General features: G+C 43.2%; 5 protein-coding genes across 12 annotated transcripts; 3 read left to right on the top strand and 2 right to left on the bottom strand.

Annotated features, from left to right (window-relative positions):
• Positions 1-3,401: 3,401 nt before the first annotated feature.
• Positions 3,402-5,664, bottom strand: LOC103969933 (ethylene-responsive transcription factor CRF2-like). 2 transcript variants are annotated; one of them, XM_009383567.3, is made up of 2 exons: positions 5,444-5,664; positions 3,402-4,978 (listed from the first exon to the last, which is right to left on the bottom strand). In XM_009383567.3, exon 2 carries the CDS (start codon positions 4,893-4,895, stop codon positions 3,894-3,896), a length of 1,002 nt encoding a protein of 333 aa, XP_009381842.2. In that variant the 5' UTR covers positions 4,896-4,978; positions 5,444-5,664; the 3' UTR covers positions 3,402-3,893. The 2 variants fall into 2 exon arrangements, with proteins under 2 accessions (XP_009381842.2, XP_018674932.2); XM_018819387.2 differs by lacking the exon at positions 5,444-5,664 and adding an exon at positions 5,102-5,272.
• Positions 5,665-6,443: 779 nt separating this feature from the next.
• Positions 6,444-8,249, top strand: LOC103969290 (uncharacterized). 2 transcript variants are annotated; one of them, XM_018818889.2, is made up of 7 exons: positions 6,444-6,731; positions 6,846-7,027; positions 7,113-7,215; positions 7,291-7,407; positions 7,475-7,645; positions 7,722-7,838; positions 7,932-8,249. In XM_018818889.2, exons 1-6 carry the CDS (start codon positions 6,444-6,446, stop codon positions 7,833-7,835), a joined length of 975 nt encoding a protein of 324 aa, XP_018674434.2. In that variant the 3' UTR covers positions 7,836-7,838; positions 7,932-8,249. The 2 variants fall into 2 exon arrangements, with proteins under 2 accessions (XP_018674434.2, XP_009381060.2); XM_009382785.3 differs by having other exon boundaries at positions 7,715-7,838.
• A 1,692-nt stretch (positions 8,250-9,941) lies between these two features.
• Positions 9,942-12,413, bottom strand: LOC135596232 (aluminum-activated malate transporter 9-like). The gene is made up of 7 exons (XM_065088240.1): positions 12,290-12,413; positions 11,913-12,204; positions 11,688-11,828; positions 11,315-11,584; positions 11,102-11,241; positions 10,889-11,035; positions 9,942-10,636 (listed from the first exon to the last, which is right to left on the bottom strand). Exons 2-7 carry the CDS (start codon positions 12,199-12,201, stop codon positions 10,094-10,096), a joined length of 1,530 nt encoding a protein of 509 aa, XP_064944312.1. The 5' UTR covers positions 12,202-12,204; positions 12,290-12,413; the 3' UTR covers positions 9,942-10,093.
• Positions 12,414-14,131: 1,718 nt separating this feature from the next.
• On the top strand, positions 14,132-16,704 carry LOC103969286 (RING-H2 finger protein ATL67-like). 5 transcript variants are annotated; one of them, XR_001975901.2, is made up of 3 exons: positions 14,132-14,794; positions 15,899-16,115; positions 16,376-16,704. XR_001975901.2 is itself a non-coding variant. In XM_018819346.2 (2 exons), exon 1 carries the CDS (start codon positions 14,226-14,228, stop codon positions 14,778-14,780), a length of 555 nt encoding a protein of 184 aa, XP_018674891.2. In that variant the 5' UTR covers positions 14,132-14,225; the 3' UTR covers positions 14,781-14,794; positions 16,376-16,704. The 5 variants fall into 5 exon arrangements, 3 of the variants coding, with proteins under 3 accessions (XP_018674891.2, XP_018674890.2, XP_064944311.1); XR_010480872.1 differs by having other exon boundaries at positions 14,132-14,807; XM_018819346.2 differs by lacking the exon at positions 15,899-16,115.
• Positions 16,705-16,846: 142 nt separating this feature from the next.
• Positions 16,847-21,667, top strand: LOC103969285 (serine/threonine-protein phosphatase PP1). Of its 2 annotated transcripts, none has more exons than XM_065088238.1 (5): positions 16,847-17,422; positions 17,499-17,720; positions 18,747-19,306; positions 19,583-19,789; positions 21,339-21,667. In XM_065088238.1, exons 2-5 carry the CDS (start codon positions 17,537-17,539, stop codon positions 21,354-21,356), a joined length of 969 nt encoding a protein of 322 aa, XP_064944310.1. In that variant the 5' UTR covers positions 16,847-17,422; positions 17,499-17,536; the 3' UTR covers positions 21,357-21,667. The 2 variants fall into 2 exon arrangements, with proteins under 2 accessions (XP_064944310.1, XP_009381055.2); XM_009382780.3 differs by having other exon boundaries at positions 17,492-17,720.
• Positions 21,668-22,143: the final 476 nt, after the last annotated feature.

Below are 22,143 nucleotides of genomic sequence, written 5' to 3'. Positions count from 1 at the left end.
GAACTACATCCTCTATAGCTTATCAACCATACAATATTCTGAAAGGAGGAAAAGTCAACTTTTCATTCAATAAATAGAATTGGTTGGACAAACTTAACAATCATGATCATTTTTTTTTCTCTGACTAGTAAAATGTGTATGATAGGGTTTGTCATTTAGAAGTAGGTGAAAAATTCCCAAATTTCATAGTGTAAATCATATGATGGACTAACATCCAATATGAATTAGACCTATGACTAGAGAATTTGGCCCAGAAAATACTTGTTCTTAGGAACTGCTGGTGGATCTATTCCTTGCAAAGTTCAAATGCATATATGAGACCAAACAAAGGCTATTGATGGAAATCATTTACACACCATAATGCAGAGATTAAAAGTCAAGTTTGCTTTTTGAAATTGTTTGCTCAATCAATACACATCTTTTTTTCTTTTACACCCTCTGTGGGTACCTTAATCCAGTCACTAAGGAGAAGATACTAGTTTTATTTCACTTTTGAGCTGGCACATTTATGATCTTTCATGTTACTTCAACCAAGTAGTCTCTGAGTAAAACAAAATGAACTATTGATTTCCTTAGCACTTTACCTTTCTATCAGTAGCCTCCCATGGAACCACAACAAACAAGGTTTTTTCCCAGCCAATAGACCAGGGGCTCAATCTGGCATTTCTTAGGGGTAATGTGTGCAAGTGATATCTCCCAGTGCCAATCAGCAACACAAGAAAAAGGCCTGCAATTGCTGAGTGTTTCTCCAGTATGGATACTTTTAGCTAGGCTTTATGTGGTTGAAACTGAGCCTGCCATGGATATGGAATGGTGACAGAGATGGATGCATGGTGTAAGGCCCAAGAAAGATGAAACTGTTTGGACCTTTAGAGGCTTCTGCTTTCCTCTGATTAAAGGAAGAAGATGAGGGCAATTCAATCACCAAGGACTGAGTAAAGTCGGTTGCCATGATAGCTAAGACATGGATGGGTAGCAAAAGGAACAAGTTGGGTTCTTACTCCTGTTTTCACTGAACCATTTGCCAATCTTATTATTTAGAACAGATTCCTTTTAACTCTCAACACAAGTGCTCTATGCATCAGGTGGACGCATACACCTTTTTGACACTTGAGTAGGCATTTCAGGAAGGGTATATTCAAAACTTAGTGGAAGCTTACAACACCCAAGCCACCCTATTAATTAAGTTTATCCCTAATGATGTAATCTAGCTTGAAGAGATCAAATGAACCAATGTCAGTTAGTGGTAAGATAAACTCAAAAGGAGCTTTAATTTGTAGTACTGTTGTACCTACCCTTGTAGCAGGAGCTCAGAGGTGATCCCCTTTGGAATTCCTTTTACCATCTTACCATCACACACAGCTATATCTGGTTTCTGCTTAGGATAGAGGAATTTGTCAGACAAAATCCACATATTGGAATGAAGGACCATGTCCTAAGAGAATGACAAAAAAAAGTTAAAAAGGACCACTGGGGGTGACCATGGTCCCCTATCTTCACAAAGCTTTTGTCCTTTTCTTGTCAAGGGGATCAACAGTTTCCAAAACAAAGAATAAAGGCTTGATAGATGACTCCAACTGAATCATTGCATAAAGTCTATTTACCTTCTGAAGAAAACATAGCATCTTGAATAAATGTCATGCTTATCTCAGCAAATTCTATTTTAAAATCATACAATCTCTTATAGTGGTGTTCTTAGGTGGATAGTGAGTTGAAAGAAGGAAGCATAATAATTGAAAAGATTGATTGACTTTGGTGTCTTATCATCAATGAGAATGCAGGAAATTATCTGAACAAAGAGACCAGCCAAGCTGTAGGATTTCACAGGACAAGGTGACCATGGTCCCCTATCTTCACAAAGCTTTTGTCCTTTTCTTGTCAAGGGGATCAACATTTTCCAAAACAAAGAATGAGGGCTTGATAGATGACTCCAACTGAATCATTGCATAAAGTCTATTTACCTTCTGAAGAAAACATAGCATCTTGAATAAATGTCATGCTTATCTCAGCAAATTCTATTTTAAAATCATACAATCTCTTATAGTGGTGTTCTTAGGTGGATAGTGAGTTGAAAGAAGGAAGCATAATAATTGAAAAGATTGATTGACTTTGGTGTCTTATCCTCAATGAGAATGCAGGAAATTATCTGAACAAAGAGACCAGCCAAGCTGTAGGATTTCACAGGACAAGGTCATAATGCAGATGCCCCATTGTTGAAAAGAAGTTCACAGTAACTCATGAACAGTTAATGCACATAATTCTATGTGACACTTGTATTTCAAGCAGTATGATACAGTCACTCTCTGAGATATGTTATAAATACTTTGTTCTAAGAGATGCAGCCTCAGCAAACTGGCCATGTGTTCTTGGCACCAACACTTTCAGAAGGAAATTTGCTGATGATCATTGTGCTGAGAAATTTGCCAAGAAATCATTTAAAAACATCTGTTCCTTCACATGAAATTTGCCAAGTAAACCATTGGATATACTCAAATACTAACATTTAACTGACTGATAGCTACAGCATTGTTGATTAATTATTAGAATTCTGCATTAATTTGTGCAGTATAGGAGCTTCTTAGTAATAATGCATGCTTCAAACACACAGCTTATTAAACTTATCTGCTGAGACCCTACCACACACAACAATGATTTTTCAGCAAATCCAAGCAACCTGGACCAAATAATTCCTTGTGTTTTTTGACTGATGAAGCTTGATGGCTACTCTTCCATTGGGTAGCATCACAAAGTTGTATCATTGCATCTTTGAGCATCGTACAGGAATATTTATCCAACCATCTTCAGACAAGCATGATGACTCTTTTACAGAACACCAAACACAACAAGAAATCAAATGATTCACAATTAGAGCCTGGGCTGCAAAGCTGTGTGCTCTCTTGTTATTTATCAAGACAAATGCTCTACTGCCAGTGGGAAGAACAGGTGAGACATGATTAGTGTTTGGGGAAGTGCTGCTCTTCCCAGTGGACCAGCCTCTTGCATCTCTGGGAAGCTTATCATCAATCTTTAATCTCCTCTGGGACTCAAAACATCCAGAAGCAACAGCTGGTAAGAACTTTGCACCTTACCACCTGAACCAATCAGTGAAATTTAGCATGCATGATGAACCACATTTGGGTAATGATGTTGAAAGTTCTCTCCTTTTTGGATAAGATTCTCTGGAAAGAAATAGAGCCACTATAGTACTGTTCCATCAATAGTATCTCATATGTACCTGATTGGACTTGAATCAGTCAAAATACTCACACAAACTGAAAGCCAAGTAGAGTACTCATGGCTTTTCTTTGGAACCTTCCAAGGCTTTTAGTTTGACTGCCTACAGAACATTTCCCCACATGGGACACTTGGAGATGTACAGAACACTGTGTCTCAACAAGTCATATCAAGAGTTAATCCATGTTCCTTGAGGTTATCAGGAGGAAGGACACTTGGAGCAACTGTGACAACAGAGAGGGCCATGGCCATCAAACGAGCACAGATAGGTCACAGAAGCTATGCTTTGGAAGATAAAAACTACTAAAGGCCATGCATGCTTCCCACCCAATCCATGGGGTGGAGAGTTGAGTCACTTTTGACAGTAAAAGAGAAGAAGTAATCACCACCCAAAGCCAGCCTTTGTCCTCAAAATGACCCCCACCGATATCCCACTTTAACCGCCCCTTTTAAGATGACACCCTCCCCATCTCTTTCTTATACATACCAATAAAGAAAACGAAGGAAAAACAATTGCACTCACTGCCTGATTTCCGTTCCGTCGCCGTTAACTGACGTAACTGTCGAGAACATGTATAAATAGGAAAAGGAAAAAGAAGCCGCCTTTTTCGCCGCTCTGGCCGCCACGACGCCTTAACGGGCCGATGACTCGCCCGCGATTAGAGGGCGGGGAGAGGGTCGATCGGGAATAAGTCGCCGATGTCCTCGAAGCAGTCATCGCTCTGCCACGTGGATTGGCTTAGGTCGATGTCTCTCCGCGCGCCGATGACGTCGTCGCTCGGCTCAACCGCCAGGAAGCCGATCGGCGCCGAGTAGTCGAAGTAGCCCGGCTCCAAGCCGCGGAGGAAGTCGTCGAAGAGTAGCGGCACCCCCTCGAACGGCATGGAGTCGCCGAGCAGCTCCTCCGGTAAGCTTCTCTCGCTGGCGGGTTGAGGCCCCGGCGGTGGTTCCTTGCCGGAGGCGGAGGGCGAGGGAGAGAAGGAAGAGGAGGAAGTGGAGGAGGAGGAGGAGGAGGAAGGGAAGCCGCCGAGGACTGAGGTCGGGGAGGAGAGGTTGCGCAACTCGTCGCCGGAGTCGTACCCGCCGCAAATGGAGGAGGAGAGGTTGTTGTCGGAAAGGTTCTTCTTCAGCGGCTGGGCAGGGGTGCGGGAGAAGTTAGTGATGGCGCCGGGGCCGCGGAGCTGGATGGCGGCGGAGTCGTACACCATGGCGGCCTCCTCGGCGGTGTTGAACGTGCCGAGCCACACTCGAACCCGCCGCCACGGGTCGCGGATCTCCGCGGCGTACTTCCCCCACGGCCGCCGTCGAACGCCGCGGAACCGCTTCACGTTCCCGTCCCCGTTCCCATCACCGGCGTCTGTGACAGCGGGCTTCCTCTTCCTCGCGGGAGCGCCCTGCGGCGCCTTGCTGCTCCTGCCGGAGTAGGAGGGGCGGGCCTCGAGCCGTATCTCCTGGACGTAGCGACGGACGCGGCGGCGGGACCGGCAGGGCAGGTCGTCGTCGCCAGAGGAGTCGGTGGCGTCAAAGTCGTCGCAGAAGATGCGCACGGTGCGGGGCGGCGCGGGGAGTGGCCCTCGCTTCGCCTGCGGCGGCGAGACGGGCTTCTGGGTCACGTCGACGTGCTCCGTGCGCGTGATGAGCACCAAAAGCGTCGTCTCCATCGCTCTCAGCAGCAGCAATAGCTTGCTTCGCTCTGCTCCCCCTCTTCACTTCACTTTATATGCGCAGCTGCTGTGCCTTCACCCTGTTCCACATCCAAAGCCATTAAACCATAAAAATCCAACCTTTTCCACGCCAAAAAAGCAAGGAGAAAAAGTAAAAGCAGAAACATGGAAGAAGATTAAGAAAGAGCCCAAGCAAAACGCACAAATGGGAGACTGCAAAAGGGCGAATCCTCTGATATCCCACAGCCGAGGCGAATAAAGTCGTACCGGATAGCGTCACCACCACCACCACCACCAACATCGACAGTTCCCAAAAAGTAGAAAAACTACATTCCGAATCGAGGCCACAAAACTGTAATGCAGTGCAATTTCCACGAAAGCTACGGCCTTTTGGCGACGAACAATAGCGTACTCACGTACACTACTTATACCTCCTACCGATTTCTCCCTTCTCCTCCACGATACACAAAGAATCTTCAAGAGAGAGCGAGAGCGATAGAGAGAGAGAGAGAGAGAGAGAGAGAGATAGAGAGCTCTTTTTGTACCTCAAAAAGGGGCAAGAGGACGGTCTGCTTCGGGAAGCACAGCGCAGGAAGCAGCAGGGAGTGCTGCTTACGGAAACCTCTGCTGGTTTGCTGTAACAATGAGATCAGTACCAAGCTCACAGAGACGAAGATGGATAGAATGTCTGCCCCAAAAATGAAAGGCAAGATGGAGAGAGAAGTAGAGAACGTGAGAGCGAGGTTCGAGCGAGTTCGTTTGGAAGTCTGGGAGTTCAGAGAGAGAGAGACGAAGCAGAGGAATCGCTCGCAGTTTTATAGGATCGTCCCAACTCCCATATGGTAATTATTTATAGAAATTACTAATTAAATTTTCGAAATGTTGGGTTTTATTTGATTTAAATCATATCAGCGATACACACATTGGACGTAAATAATTATGGCGAACTCCAATTCTAAATTTATTATTATATATAAATCTTTTATCTTCATGAAAATGAAAAGAAGATTAACTATCGGATCGGAGTCCAACAGAACTAGCAAATGGATGTATTTTCCTTTATGATTTATTATTACTTTGAATAAAGTATTTTTCCTTTATTAATTAAGAATATAATTAGGCAACTAATGAGTGAGTGCCTCAACATCATTTTCTTTTGTTTTTTAGCCTCTAGAAAATAAAATAAGGGGGAAATTAATCTTAGCTACTGCCATTGATTTGACATCACACCAAGTTAAATGCCTCCTATACCTAAATCCTGACCGTCCGATGCCAAGCACCTCCTCGAGACCAAGAGATCTAACCGTTGGATCATGATCGAATGGCGGTCATTCAAATGTCAAATCACCCCTGAGAAGTTTCACAGCTGACGCGAGCCTCGTGCGCCGGTGCGGACGAGGTCTCCTTCCAGGGGGTGACGTGGTCTCTCCTGTCTCCCACAGGTTCGGGCCTACCCAACTGGCAGTACAGCGTCCACGCGTGAGTCCCATACGGATAAGGTGGCGATCGCCTCCGGTGCGAGGCCGAGACAAGGTTGGCGCGGCCATGGAGATGGACAGCTCAAGCAAGGCGGCGGCGCTGGAACTCTTCGATGTCGGGCCGTGCGAAGAGCCCTTCCGGTTGGGTTATCTCGTAGGGCGGAAGTTCTCGAGCATGATCCAGAGCAGGGCCGCCGCGGACCTCGTCCTTCAGCGGCAGCTTCTCCCGTTTGCTCGAACCCCGCAGGCGGAGCCACTGATACAAGCCATCTGCAGCGCCAACAGGCAGCGGTTTCCGGCGCACTGGGAGGAACTGCTGGGAACTGCCGAAGGCAGCGGCGTGCCTGTTCTTCATGTAAACCTCCCCGCCCCTTCCCCTTTCCTGCTTCACCTGATTCCTCGCTTCATCTCATTCTCCATTCCACAAGTCACATCAGGCACGGTTGTTTCGTGTTGTTGCCATGAGTAGATAATACTACTGAACTTTCGGAAGGAGATCCTCCCCTTCATTCCAAAGGAGGAGACCACTCCACAAAAGGAAGCTGCTGCTGATGACGACGACGACGACTGCTCGGATGTTCTTGTGGTAAACGACTCCATGGCCATCGCTGCACACAATGAAGACGCAAACACAGCTTTACTTGGCCACACGTAGGCGGCAATCCTTCTTAGCGTGAATCGATATATCAGGTAAACTAGATGCGAAAAATAAGCACTGATACATAGCATTCTGCAGCTACCTGGTGAGGGCAAGACTGCCGAATGGGGCGTCGTTCACAGCATACACTTACGCAGGCGAGCTACCCAGCTGTGCGTTTGGCTTCAACAGCAATGGCATTGTGAGATCCACCACCTTTCTTTCTCTGCTTTGCATGAGTTGCTGTGGGCACAAAATGACAACAAACATGTCACAGGCATTCACGCTGAATTCAGTGCCTCCAAGACTGGAAGAGATAATTGCCGGCGGTATCGGCCGGAATCTTATATCCCGAGATTTGCTAGAAGCTACAAGCCTTGAAGATTCCCTGGATGTAAGACATGTACCGCATGAATGAATAGATGGAATACGTACCAATCTGACATGCTGCTTGATCGCAGAGAATCTGTTCATGCAACACTGCAGTCGGACACAGCTACAATTTGGTAGATGTAATCAGTCGAAGAATACTGAATGTTGAAACAGCATCAAAGAACCGCTTCTCGATTCATGAAGTTGGAAAGACACCGTTCTTCCACGCAAACATGTATCTCCACCTCCAAGTAGAGCAGGTATACAGCGAATAAGATCCATGAACTACACATGAATCCATGCTCATCTGTTACCATTTCTCCATGGAGGTACAAGATGAGAACTCTATCAGCAGGCAGAGAAGAGCAGCCCAACTCTCAGCTGAGTCAAAATCAGCAGTTCTTTCGATCCTGGGGGATTCTGCAGATGAGAAATATCCGATCTACATGACAGGTAATATACACTGTGGACAGACCTCACAAAGGCAACTTTTGTACACATTAATTCAGAATGCTTGCTTACAGAGAGGATTGGCTGAAATGGCAGGTCCAACATTGTACACTCTATGCACTGCTTTGATTGATGTAGATGAGAGAACAGTTTCCATCTTGCAGTGCAACCCAAAGAAAGGAGATGTCTCCTACATGCTTCCGATATGCTGAACGAAAAGCTCAAAAGCCACTGCAGCAGACGTTGAGTCGAGCATTTACATGGTGCTGAGATCTTCATATACCATTTTTTTGAAACAAAGCTTAGATTGTGTTTAGAACAGCATATTTTGTTCTCACTGAAATGCCTTAAAACAGAGCTGATTACTTGCACAACAACATTTATCGTCATTGGTCGATCCTCCAGTGCGATATACATGTGCCTTCCCAATCACCTGCAACAAGAGACACAGTTTCTGCATTATGGAAAGCGTAGAACCATTAAATATTATATACAGCAGAAACAACTTCATTGGATCATGAACACACACCATCCAAGCCAACTCTATCAGCTAAACAACAATCTGTCCTTCAGCCCAACAAAAAATATTACACTTAAATTCGACTGGAAAACCCATCAATATATTCCCTGTGAGTGTAAGAGTGGCAAAGGTATTTTAGAATTGTGATGTCTTTTTCCTATTCTTTTCCTTTGATAATGATAGCTGTCCATCTCATGACCCTCTTTCAGTGACAATGTTGAAAATTTCAGAGGGATTTTGCAAAGCAGAACAGGGAATCAGCAGAGTTGAAGAGGATTTCTTGCTAACATGAAGTTAGACACCAATCACTATGGTAGATTTCTTCTTCCTTTTCCTCTTTTATCTATTTCTTTTTCTACAGACATGCCTGTCATGGCAAGGGACATATTGCTAGCATGAAAGACCTATCCTCAGAGTCAGACCACACTTCAGTTTGCAAGCATAAAAATCAAAAGAGACAACAGTATGGTTAATGTAGGTAGGAATTTACTTTATCCTCTTCCTTCTATCCTTATAGAAAAGTAGTTCATCCTAAGGTGCATTCAGCATGATTAGAGAGTTGGGAACAACTACTCCATCTTTAAGGCTGATCAGAAACAAACACAAATAGAAATGTCTCTTTCATTAACTAAGAACTACACAAAACTGAAAAGGCAATTTAGACAAAATTAAAGAAGTAGTTTTGATGAATGATTTGTCAGACACAGTGAGACACAGGAAATTGTTTAGGACCACAAACCAGTAAGCGTTTTGCATCTAAATGTACACTTCCACATCAAAGAAATTTTATCAAACTACATTGCAACAGATGATTGATGGATACTATAGTGCAGATGATTGATGCTTCATGCCTGAATACTTCCGAGACACCTTTGGGTGGGGAAGGTGATTGTGCAAATTTGAGATCATTCCCTGTAAAATTTAGTAAAACAATATCACATACTTGCAAAATGCACCCAAAAACCCTCATAGAGATCATTCCCACTGCAAGAACAATTGCATCCATGTGAAACCAGAAGTATGATGTGCTACCTTTTGTCCATCTTGTGGCTTTACAACATCTGAGTAGTCCGTCAAGATCCAATCTTGAATCGAGGAGCGCGATCTGCAGAGCCGGAATCGAAGGGGGGAGAAAACCCTAAAAACACAAAAGGAGCGCATCACAGACAAGATCCTGCTCCTCAAGATCCTCCAAATAGTACGTCAAGATCCAATCTTGCATCGAGGGAAGCCATTAGCGGAGCCGGAATCGAAGGGGAAAAACACAAAAGCAAATAGGAACGGCATCAGAGACAAGACCACCTCAAGATCGTCCTCGGAATCAAAGAAAGAAAAAACAAAAGGTACGGCATCAAAGGGGAAACAACGATCCGAGTCGTACCGGCGATTTCGGCGGCGGCGGCGGCGTTCTCCGGGGCTGGTAACGAGGACCGGCCGTCAGCGGCACCCAGAGGAACCAAGCCATTAATGTAATGCTTCAATGGTTGATGCGATAACCCTAAGCATAATCAATCTGCAGCAAATTAGATAGAGCAACGACGCATTACATTGATTGATAAAGCTGTGAATTGAACGCGGAGCCAGACTGATGGCAAAGGCAAACTTTTCTTCTTTCTTGATGTGTAAATCACACACACACACACACACACACACACACACACATATTGTATGAATACTGCCAGTTTTTGTACAGGATGTGAGACCACGAAAACAGAGAGTTCTTTTAGCTTGTGAGCTCTTAGTTGAATCCAGCTAACCGGGCAAGCTTATCCACAGCCTCGACCAAGTGATCGAGCCGTGCCACGAACTCAATGAGCAATGAGGTAAAGGTGGCGAGCGACAACGCCGTGGTGCTCTCCAACGCACTCATCCTTGGTATGTCGTCTTCCTGCAGATCAGTCACCTCTATGGAAGGCCATGAACGCAGCCTTCTCTGCTGCTTCTTCGTGGTGTCATGACACGAATCCACTCGAGGTGCCAACGTGTCCGCTGCGTTTGGCTCGACTCCCTTGCTATCCGGATCGGTCGAGTGATCTTGGGAGGGTATAAGGTTTGAAGAGAGAGCCGTGGAGAGATGGTGAGATGAGGTGAGGAGGTGGGAGTGGAGGTCGATGGAGCGTTGCAGGCGCTCGGTGGAGCTGTGGACGCGCTTGAGAAGGCTCGTCCGGAGTCCGTGCTTCATGTTGCTGATGTCTTTGCGCATGCTGCGAAGCAGCTCTGCTGCCTGCGTCGTTGCATCGAGGATCTCGGATCGGAATGCACACCTTAGATTAAAGGGTGCCTGCAAAAAATTCCAAGTTGCATTTGATGTTGATTATGTACGCTTGAGGCACTTAATCAAATCGCATCAGATTCTGATCCTATTGAATAGCATTTGATTCTATTCTCAGATGGAGGATGATTTTGCTGCTCTTCCTTCTCCCTTGTGTAGGCTTGTCTGTGGCAGCATTAGTGACTTACGTCGAACAGGTGATAAGTATTTGAAGGGAGGAGAGAGACAGAAGAGAAAGGATGCGTTGCTAATGTGCCGCACCTGTATCTCCGAGTGCAGACAGCCATGCAATGCCATCACTTCATAGGCACAGTGACGGAGCACGGCCCCGACGTTGACGTACTCCGCCCATGGATGGAAGAAGTGTCGGAATCTCCCATGGGGTGGCTCCCATCTCGCTGAATTGGCCTGCACACAGGATGAGACATCAGCATAAAAGCTTAGTTGCTTTTCTCTGTTCTGAGGAAATGGTACCAGGGAATCGAGCTTCGCAGATGAACTCAAAGTGGCACGACACTTTCGATAAGCTGGCTCGTCCTGGAAATCATCCATCACGGTCTTGGAGAACTCAGGTTGTTCTGATCCGTCGTCGCTGAGATACTTCTTCACACACTCTGCACGGAACAAGAATGATCGATCAAACTATGTGCCAGGACGCGCATAAGATGTAGGAATGGCAGAGCAAACCTTCGAGGCAGTCAGCCACGGAATCGAAGTGGCTGACGAGCTCCTTGTGCAGCTGCTCACCGGCCCATATGGGGAAGACGAGGAGGTTCACGAAGACTGCGACGAGACCACCGATCGCGATGGAGTAAAGCCGGTCTACGGCAGTCCTCACGGGGTCTCCCATTCGATATCCGGAGGCAATGATCAAGCAGTAGGTCAAGAGGATGACCCTGAAGCCGTACTCGTAAGGGACCAAGGACGGCCAAAGCTTCATGAAGGATGTAATAGCTCCTACGTGAATTCGCTACAACATATTAGCTCCTACCCACATGAGATTCAATGCCGAGTACAACTTTGAGCATGGAAATTGTAGTGACGGGGAGTTGCGAGTTACCGACGAGGAAGATGCTGAGGCCAATGATGTAAGGCTCGGTAATGTGGCCGCTTGACATGGCTATTTGCATGAACACTACTGCAAAGATTCCAGCTAGCAAACTCCCAAGAGCTCTATTGAACCCTCGATTGAACGTAGCACCTGGAAGGAGAAAGCACACAGGAAGTCTCACTTCATATGAACTGGTTTCACGTAGCCATGCATCCACGATGGGATGAGACATACCGACGGTGTATTCGAACATGATGGCCACGGTCATGATGGCCCAGATGGTGTTGGTGCCGAACACTTGATAGGGTGCTCGGATTAGTATCAGCAACGACACCAGGAGGCAAGCCAAGCCTACCTTGAGAGAGAAGGTCACCCTGTCGGTATCCCCCTTGGCGAACTCCCACACGTCCCATATCCATTTGCTCGGCGACATGCTGTCGCTGCTACTTCGACCACCACCGGACATCTTCGCAGTCTCCGGCGTGCGAATATCAATTCGGACGCTGCCTTTCTTCCCGTTCATTCTCTGCCATGAACGCAACTCGGTGAGTTCATCTTCCCTAAGGATGTGCAGGGAGAGATTCCTACATGAAAGAGCTATCATTTCTTACGTATACGAGGAAGTAGAGCTTCCTGGAAATGAGGGCTTCCCGCTCTGCTAATGTGATCGATATGCTTCTGAAGTGAGTACACCGTTGGCAGAGACGGGAAATTTAAAGGGTGTTGTTTGAGGTTGGGATGGTGGTGCATGCAAGTAGATGAAAGAGGCATGCAGGGAAGCATATATATCACAACGTAATGTGGAGAATAATACCTACAAATAATGGAAGGGAAGATGAATATGATAACACTAACTTGATTTGAAGAAGAAGATTCTTGACCAAATTAGTGTTATGTATGCATGCATGGATTCGACACCTGCTACGTTATCTGATCAATAATAAAGCTCCTCCCACAGCGATGTCTCCACAAGTTGGTCTCGGTTTGACAGCCATCACGAAACTTGCTCATAGGGCTGTTTGATCTTTACCTTATGCCTTATATTGATCTCGTTTGGGGTAGAAGAATGATGCTTGTTCTCGGACTTATCATACTTCCAAGATGATGCTTTTGTGGGGTTTCTGCTGCGGTTTGTCAGATAAATCTCTAAAAGGAAGCTCGCTTTCTCATTAATCATGCAAAATTGACAGGTTCCATTGCATGCGTCAGTTTGAAGAGTGGAGAGAGGCCAACAGGATTAACTTAGCCGGTGGCATGAAGGAGTGAAGCAGAAGAAGAAGCCTTTGATGATAATGTTTAAGGGAATCGTCACCTCAATCAATACAGGCATCGGATTCTACATAACAAGCATCCGCGTGAGCTAAAATGAGACATCTCTTCTCTTCTTGCTTTTTGGATGGCATACATCTTCTGCATGTTAACGACAGACAGTTTTGAGAGAGCAGGGCAAAGTTGGGATCTGGGAAACAGTACTAGAACACAGATATTTCTTAGATATCAACTCTTTCTCGAGCTTGGAAATCAGCAGTATTCGATTTCTAGAAACTGGTTCTGGCAATTGATGCGATCATCGAGGTGATAAATGACACAAATCTTGACTGGTGAAGGTGTTTCTGAGCCCAACCTTTGCTTGCAGAAGATTGGGATGAGAAAGTTGTAGGGAGAGCATCTGCCTCCAACAGTGCAATTTGCTGAGCGGGGGAGTGTGGTGGCTGATAGCTTCATGGTTAGCTGCTCTTTCACTGCAGACTTGGCTGTGTGAGATGCAACATGCACTTGTTGGTTGAAGTGTTTGGTAGATCAAGCAGGGATGAACACCAAGATATTTTGGTTTCTGCTGCCATCAGAGAAGAAGAGACCAACTCAAATGAGCAGCCACTTCTGATATCTTTGATCTTTCTTTTCTATATTTTTAAGGATACATTAGGTTTTTACCAATATAATAACTTCTCCAAAAAATATCTATAATTGGCTTATTAACAGGTAAAAGCATTTACTAACTAAATTAGCTGACTTCACATATGATTTAATAAGTGGAATCGACATTAATATTTTCTGTATAAAAATTAATCTAATTATATTTTTTAATTCTTAATTTTTTATAAAGTGGATCAAACACATTATTACCATATTATTATTGTAATTGAAAGTCTCTGACTCAAAATTTATCAGATAAATTAATAAAATAATTAATTTATTAATCATGTTTATATGACCCATATTTTTTAAATTTTGTAAATAAAATTGTAATTATTTTTTATAATGGAGATTATAATGTTAATTATAGTAACAGTAATAACGATAAAAACGTCAAATGATAATATAATAATAATAATAATAATAATAATAATAATATTATTATTATTATTATTATTAATAAAAATTGTTATTATTATTCCTCACTCGATCTCACCTCCATTAAATGCAGTCCCTGCGCAGACCCACCCACCTCACCCAAAAGGGCAACCTCCTCCCCACCCTGTTCCCTCTCCCGGTCCTCCACACAATGCCATCGCTTCCCCCTCTCCCTCTCCAGTCCGCCTCAACATGTCCACTTACGCCTCCCCCGGTGGCTCCTCCTCCTCCCACTTCACCACCCTCAGCCTACCCCTCGCCATCGCCGTCTCCCTCGGCCTCCTCGTCCTCCTTTCCGCCCTCCTCGTCGCCTCCTACGTCTGCTGTCGCCGCCAATCCCGGGACCCCGACCCCGGCCCCGGCCCTGCCATCGCTGACGGCATCGTCCTGCCACGCATCATCTTCGTCGCCGAGGACGACGAAGGAGACGGCGGCCGGGCCTCGGGGCTCGACCAGGCGGCCATCAGCTCGTACCCTAAGTTCCCGTTCTCGGCGGCCAGTGGCGGGGATACCGTCTGCTCGATCTGTCTTTGCGAGTACCGGGAAGGGGAGATGCTCCGGATGATACCCGACTGCCGCCACTACTTCCACCTCCTCTGCATCGATGTCTGGCTCCGGCTGAACGCGTCCTGCCCGGTCTGCCGAACCTCGCCGTTGCCCACGCCGGTTTCTACTCCAATCTCGACGCCGTTGTCAGAGCTTGTCCCGCTCTCACTGTTCGCAGCTGATCGCCGGAGGAGGAGTTAGGACTGGGATAATCGGTGGGTTACTAAGGTCATCGATCTTGCCCCACGCTTAGTTTCCTCATTCTTACTGCTTGGTAGAACTCAGAAATAGCAAAAGAAATGAACTTTGGAGTTGATATTCACTCTTAAAATATATATAAAGTTAGGTTGCATATATTCATCAAAGCTTCTGGTTTTGTTGATGAAATTGACTAAAGAAAAATTGACAATGAGAATTTTTCTATAGTAAGTCATAGTAAATGCGATGTTTGCCTTCTGACTTGGGATATCTGAGGTGGAATTTATAACTGTAGAGCACTGGAATGTGTATCCAAAAGTTACCTTGTACCAATCAAATTAAAGAACTTGAGGGTTTGATTTGAATATAGAAATGACTTTATTGAAAATGAGCATGTCTAGATCTAAGAAAAACAACTTAGTACATATCAGGAATGTTCTGCTTAGGGGTGTGATCAAGCAAGGTAGATAAGATTATTAAGCTTGCCCTGGAATGAATTAGGCGCCTCAAATTTCTTTCATGAAGCTTGGCTTGAGAGACAATAGATTGGGTCTAAACTCTTAAGGAGTCTAGCTCACCATGTAAGCCTAAAGCAAGCTTGATAGTAGGCATTATTCAACTTGGGAATTTTTGGGTTAAGTGAAGCTCAAAGATAAGTGAATCTTATTGTAGATGCAATGGATCATAAAATCCTTTTATCTTTAGTTCAAGCTTGAACAAGTCAATTTAGCAAATACGTTATCTAGATTCTAGTTTACCTTCAATGAACAATCTCATGCTCTCTTTGGGATAGTAGCCATTTGGATGCAATCAAATAGTGCATGCAAAGTCATATATGCATGTAACAAATCAGATTGTATTTTGACCTTAATTAATTTTGTTTGAACTATGTTATCTTCAAACTCAGCTTCACATTGACACCATGCACAGTCTTAATAGTTTAAGCAAAACCTGTTAACACCAAGATGAGGCTATTGGAATCTTTACATCACAACATCAAGATGCCCGGTTAAGTCCCAATGGGGTTCTGGTGCTTAGATTGTACTTTTGTTAATGGTTTATGTCAAATTTACTGTGGACTTGGACATCAACAATAATATCATCGGAGTTTTTTCTTGCAGGAGATATGAGTTTGAAGAACCATATGAGTAGCCAAAGGTGGACAATATATCCCACTTCCTTTATCCCCACAATATTTGGGTCTCTATTATCACCTTCAGTGGGATCTATAACACACTTTATGATATAAAGGAACATTGCTTCAAGTTTTCCTACATTCTTGCCCTACATAATCTTTTCAAACCTAAACTACCGTAACATGTGGTGGGAGTTAACAAGGTGCTTCTCTCTTATGACTAGTGATCTCTTTTGTTTACAGTATTCAATAACTCTAGATCTCTATGGCTTGTATCCTCCACTTTTTCCGTTGTTAATAAACATCAGCTTAGCAACTGGTCTTTGTTGCAGTGATTGCTATGGATGGTCCAGCTGTCGTTTATTTCTATCCTTCCAGTACAAAATTTCCTGATGTAATTAGTCTATTATAAAAAAAAATAGTAACATGGTATATGATGTTCTTTTATACCTGTGCTTTTCAGGATACACACTACATGGAGCAGACATCTCATCTGTCTTCGGTGGTATACTCTTTAAACATCTGTTACATCAGATTCCAAGACACTGGAAGATTATAAATTGAATTCTCAATTTAGGGAAGAATCTTAGACTGTCTTCTAATATTAAGCAAAATAACTTCTTTTTTCTTTAGTATTGGGTGGTTGTGCTTTCTAACAAGTTAGAAATAGTTTGTAGACTTTGATTGAATATCTAGCATGTCTGTATTTAAACAAGAAGCTGGAAGTTTCTTTTAAATGTTGAGAAATATGTAAGATAGACCATCCTCATGCAACAAGTCCTAGTTCTTACAGATGCTTTTGTGTTCATCGAATTGCTATTTCTCTTTGACAAGTAATTAGTGTTCCATGAAGCACTAGCGTAGTGCAAAATTTATGGTTGTGGGTGATGCGGCAGTCTCTTCAAATTGAGTTTATATGATGGGGTTGGGTTGGACTTTAAAGTGGATTAGGTTTAAAATTGGAGGGCAAATCTCCTGACATTAATCACTACTACTAAGTGTTTGAAGGTTTTCGTTTTCTTTTGTTATCTCGGAAACCAAGTGTTGAACTTTCATTAGGAGTGAATATATTTTTCCTATAATGTTTCAACACACAATTATTGTTCCCCAAAAGTGTGTGTGTATATATATATTCCAACATCAGAAAAATCTGAACCGTTCATCCTTGTGCATCTCTTGTTGTCATTTGGTCCAGCTGATATGTGGCTCAGGAGTTATGATCAGTTCCGAGGTTTACGTTACACAACTTATAACGGCACAGACTATTCCGTTGCGATGCGCAGATACAAACATTTCCGTTATTAATTCGTGCCGGTATATTTTCTTCCGTTATGCGGAGCCGATATGTTGAAGCGATACCGAGGTTTATTAGGGCTCCGAGTCACGCAACCTCCGTTTTCCGATGGACCGATGGATGGGGAGAGAGGCGGGAAGGTATAAAGAAGAGAAGAGAGAGCCACTTCGCCCTCCAAAGCCTACCCATAGTTTGACCCTCCGTAGAATACATCGGGTTTGATCTTCTCACTCTCGATCCTCTTCTTCCTGCTTCCTTCGCCACCGATTGATCGAGGAACTGCAGGGATTAGGGCCCGGAAGTGGGGGGTTTTAGGAGGAGAAAGCGAGGATGCCGATGGACGCGGCGGTGTTGGATGATATCATAGGGCGGCTTCTGGTGGCCAAGGGGGTGCAGGCGGCCAAGAGCGCGCGGGTGACGGATGCGGAGATCCGGCAGCTCTGCGTCGCGTCGAAGGAGATCTTTGTCAGGCAGCCCAATCTGCTGGAGCTCGAGGCCCCCATCAAGATTTGCGGTAAAATAAGAAAAAGATTTGACTTTCGTTGCGCCTTTGTGTTTGGAGTAGTTTTCTCTGGTCGAAAGCTTTGCCTATTTGGTTCCTGCGCGTTCGAAGTGGAGCATCGTTCTTCTTTAGGGCTTGCAATCCGCTGAGTACCGAGATTGATTGCCACTCTTGCTTAATGCGTGCTTAAATTGCTTGTTATTACTATCTTAGCAATGTCATCTTGGTTTTGTTCTTTACAATTGAATGCCTTTGTTGGGGAAACAACTCGACCAATTTTATTTTTTCTTGTATTTTACACATCCTCGTGACATTTATGATGGTGGGTCAGAAATTTCACTTGCTGATGGAGTCTCTTGTTGAAGTTTCTTGTCGATGTCGACAATATTGACAAGATTGAATTGATTGCCATAGTTAGGTTTAATTGAATACCACTTTATTCATTAAAATTTGAAGGTTATATGTGTGTGATATTATCGATGGCAATGAGACAACTCGGGGTGGGTTTACTCAAGCCGCCTGGGTCCCCACCTCACACAAGAACAGTGGTATTGACTTCTCCCTATCTGTCCTGATATGAATGAAATTTAAAAATTAATTTAATACAATTGATGGCTGGATGTCATGCCTTGTCAATATCATTGTTTTATACTTGTCATTTATTGCAATAACAAAGACATCATTGGCTTAGCATCAATAGTTGTTTGCTGTAACCCTGATCATTTTTCTGTCTGCTTAGTACTCTTCCTATAATTTCTGTTTTAGACCTGGAATTTCAGTTGTTGTCTGAAGAAGGGCATACAAATGCAAAAACTCAATTTGCTTAGTTCTCTTCCTATAATTTCTGTTTTACACCTGGAATATCAGTTGTCTGATGAAGGGCATACAAATACAAAAACTCAATTTGCTTAGCTCTCTTCCTATAATTTCTGTCTTAGACCTGGAATATCAATTGTTGTCCGAATAAGGGCTTACAAATACAAAAACTGAATTTGAATCCCCTGTTTAGTATATTGAACTTTACTTTTGTCACTGCAGGAGATATTCATGGTCAGTACACTGATCTTCTTCGGCTTTTTGAATATGGTGGATACCCACCACATGCAAATTATTTGTTCCTTGGGGACTATGTTGATCGTGGTAAGCAGAGCATAGAAACTATATGCCTGCTCCTTGCATACAAGATTAAGTACCCAGAGAACTTCTTCCTTCTAAGGGGTAACCATGAATGTGCTTCCATTAATCGTATATATGGTTTTTATGATGAGTGCAAGAGGAGATACAACGTTCGCCTATGGAAAGTCTTTACCGATTGTTTTAACTGCCTCCCGGTTGCGGCACTTATTGATGAAAAGATACTCTGTATGCATGGGGGTCTATCTCCCGAATTGAAGAGCTTGGACCAGATTCGAAATATTGCTCGTCCACTGGATGTTCCAGACCAAGGTCTGCTTTGTGACTTGCTATGGTCAGACCCTGACAAAGATATTGAGGGCTGGGGAGAGAATGATAGAGGTGTCTCTTATACTTTCGGGCCAGACAAAGTAGCTGAGTTTCTTCGGAAGCATGATCTAGATCTCATCTGCCGTGCCCACCAGGTTAGTGGTATCTTGAAACTTTAATTATGTCAATATATTTTCTCTCATTTTTGAAACAAACTCAAAGGCAACATTTCCTATAAGCTATGGACTCATGTTTGCTGTCTTTTCAATTTACTATCTTTATCAGTGTGATCCTGATGGCACATTGCAATTTGTTGAAGCAATTGAATCATGGAACAGTGATCTTACTAACTGACCACTTGCTTCCAACTTGGTGTTTTTGAGTAACAAATCCAGTTCACTGTAATGCATGTAGCAAATCTGTTTTGGCAGGTTGTGGAAGATGGCTATGAATTCTTTGCAAAGCGCCAGCTGGTGACAATATTCTCTGCCCCAAACTATTGTGGGGAATTTGATAACGCTGGTGCTATGATGAGTGTAGATGACACTTTGACATGCTCGTTTCAAATTCTTAAACCAGCTGATAAGAAGAAGGGATTCGGAAATAATTTGTTAAAACCAGGAACACCTCCTAGAAAGGTAACGTATTAGCAATTTCTTACTGTGTAACCACTCCTAAGACTACTGTATGATGAACAATTATGTTTGAGATAGTACTATATTTTCTTTAATTGTGTCCCATTCAAAATTGCTTAACTATTGCTGGGATTTTCTGTTGCAATATTTGGTCATCATCTACAAATAGTAGATGGTGGAGACTCCTACCAGCATTGAAGTCATGAATGAAGCATTTATAAAAAATCATCTGTTGAGTCTCTTTCATCAAGATGGAAGCATACTACTTTTGTGTGCTAAGTTTCAGTTCTCTTTAGATATCTCATATGTTGGGTAACCTAGGGGATATTGTCGTTTCCATACTGAACTTTTTCATTTATCTTATAGGTATGGTGTTTTGAGTTTTTAAGCTTTTGAATTTTAAATTTTAAATTTTAAATTTTAATGTGGATGTTGTAGTTTAATGATTCTAATGCAAGCTGCCGTAATGACTCGGAAGATAAATATATTTGGTAACTTAAATATGAATCATTTAAATAAGCAAATAATTCTAATGCAAGCTGCTGTAATGACTCACGGAAGATTGATATATTTGGTAACTTAAATACGAATCATTTAAATAAGCAAATCCACACTGTCTTCTTTCTGACCATCATCTAGTCAGATTTAGCTTCTTAGAAAATTGCTGCTATTTGGACTAGATGCATGGATTCTTATGCACAAGTCATTGCTGCAATTAGATTGTTTTGATACTGCTTTGACTTGTTCTTTGGATGCGTTGCCATTCTGTTTTCTGTGGCGAAAGGTGGCTTTGTTTGCCAGTCATCTTTTTATTGATATTCTTGCATACTATACATTCTAATATTGTGATTGTAGGACAGCTTACTTTAGTGAAAATTATAAAACAATCATCATCCCATCTCTTAAGTTGAATATCTTCCCCCATCTTTGCCTGATCATAACAATGTTGATAATTTTCTCTCAACGTCAGTTTTTCTCCCTTGATTCTTTATTCTGCTAGTTCCTCTCTCCACCTACCCTCTGACCTGTTCTCCTTTTCTCCCCCTTTTTCCTTGTCTATCTTAATCTCTTTTTTTGCCTTCTTCTTTTTTGTTTTTCCTGTTATGGACAGAAGAAAAATATTTTATAATGATAACACGTGACCCATGCCTCATCCAGCCAAACATGTATCTCTTGGCATGGGGGCATATGGATACATGGTACACCAAACTCCCAACTATACCATTATGGAACAACTCCACTGAAAAATTGGATCAATACTGTACCAAAATTTAGAAACTTGGTTTACTATATGCATTTTTGGTGATCTTTTATTTATTGTGTATGGAAAGAATGAGGTGAGGGTTATTCATATCTTAGTTGAATTCATAATAATGATCTTTGGTTGCGGTTTTATACCCTATCTACATAACCAACATATATAGCTGATTTATACCTCAAAACTTCTTATTTGGTATTCTGCTACTTTCATCTTTGTTTATATACTATAACCATGCTTGCTTCACAGTTGTTATATGTCAGTAATGAGATTACGTTTGTGTGAATTTACTAGGGATATGTGGTCATATGAGGTGGGTTCTACATTTGGGACCTCGAGAAGCTTGCTGAATGGCAATCAAATTTCCGGGACTGCACGGTGCTCCAGGAGTGCGAGTTTAAGAGAGAATCTGACACACTAAAAGACCAATCCAACTTTGCCCCGATGCCAAATGTGTGTAGTAAATTTAGCCAGAGGTGACAATGTGATGTTTAGTGGCCTTGTATATCTCCATCCCAACTTGTCCGTGGTCCTTGAAAGGTGTTTGTTTCCTGTTGAAATTTTAGGTCATTTTCCTGTTGGAGTCTTTAAATCTTGGATTTATCTACCTTTTTTTCCCTTTACTGAATAGATGTTGCTAAACCTAATTGAACATTAAATGCTTGTTTCTTTATGTATTTTTTGAAAAAGATCCAGTGAAATAATGTTCACCAAATTTTGTGCATGAGATTACTGCTAATAGGCCTCCTTCAGGAAAACAATAGCAAATGCCTCTCTAAAGGGTGTATCAGCCAGTAGACCAGTGGGTCAGCGATGACAACAACACAGCTCTAAACCTGACAACACAAAGCTTGACTTGCTATAACGCAAAGCTTCGGCATCGTTTTGGCACTAATCTTGACTTGCTATCGTTGGCTCTAAGTCAACGGAAAATTGCATCAACGGTTGATTGCTGTTCCATACTGCCCACTCGAGCAAAACAGAGTCTTCCTTCTTGCCATCGGACGATGATTCGGAGTCGGGTGTGGGTCTCTATGTCCGCCCGACCCGGTAACGGAGAACTTGGCAGCGAGGCCGCGCTATTGTGCTTTTGGGTCTC

The sequence above is a fragment of the Musa acuminata genome, chromosome BXJ1-10 (assembly GCF_036884655.1).
Source record: "Musa acuminata AAA Group cultivar baxijiao chromosome BXJ1-10, Cavendish_Baxijiao_AAA, whole genome shotgun sequence".
Classification (NCBI taxonomy): Eukaryota; Viridiplantae; Streptophyta; class Magnoliopsida; order Zingiberales; family Musaceae; genus Musa; species Musa acuminata.
This window is presented reverse-complemented; position numbering and strand designations above follow the sequence as displayed.

Bases quoted from the DNA above. Each gene is read 5' to 3' on its own strand.
- LOC103969286 (XM_018819346.2), top strand. From the start codon at position 14,226: ATGTCCACTTACGCCTCCCCCGGTGGCTCCTCCTCCTCCCACTTCACC.
- LOC135596232 (XM_065088240.1), bottom strand. From the start codon at position 12,201: ATGAACGGGAAGAAAGGCAGCGTCCGAATTGATATTCGCACGCCGGAG. The intron at 11,829-11,912 runs GTATGTCTCATC...TTCTCCTTCCAG, and splicing joins CATGTTCGAATACACCGTCG to GTGCTACGTTCAATCGAGGG. The intron at 11,242-11,314 runs GTTTGCTCTGCC...TGTTCCGTGCAG, and splicing joins CGTGGCTGACTGCCTCGAAG to AGTGTGTGAAGAAGTATCTC.
- LOC103969285 (XM_065088238.1), top strand. From the start codon at position 17,537: ATGCCGATGGACGCGGCGGTGTTGGATGATATCATAGGGCGGCTTCTG. The intron at 17,721-18,746 runs GTAAAATAAGAA...TTGTCACTGCAG, and splicing joins GGCCCCCATCAAGATTTGCG to GAGATATTCATGGTCAGTAC. The intron at 19,307-19,582 runs GTTAGTGGTATC...CTGTTTTGGCAG, and splicing joins TCATCTGCCGTGCCCACCAG to GTTGTGGAAGATGGCTATGA.
- LOC103969290 (XM_009382785.3), top strand. From the start codon at position 6,444: ATGGAGATGGACAGCTCAAGCAAGGCGGCGGCGCTGGAACTCTTCGAT. The intron at 7,028-7,112 runs GTAGGCGGCAAT...AGCATTCTGCAG, and splicing joins ACAGCTTTACTTGGCCACAC to CTACCTGGTGAGGGCAAGAC. The intron at 7,408-7,474 runs GTAAGACATGTA...GCTTGATCGCAG, and splicing joins GCCTTGAAGATTCCCTGGAT to AGAATCTGTTCATGCAACAC.
- LOC103969933 (XM_009383567.3), bottom strand. From the start codon at position 4,895: ATGGAGACGACGCTTTTGGTGCTCATCACGCGCACGGAGCACGTCGAC.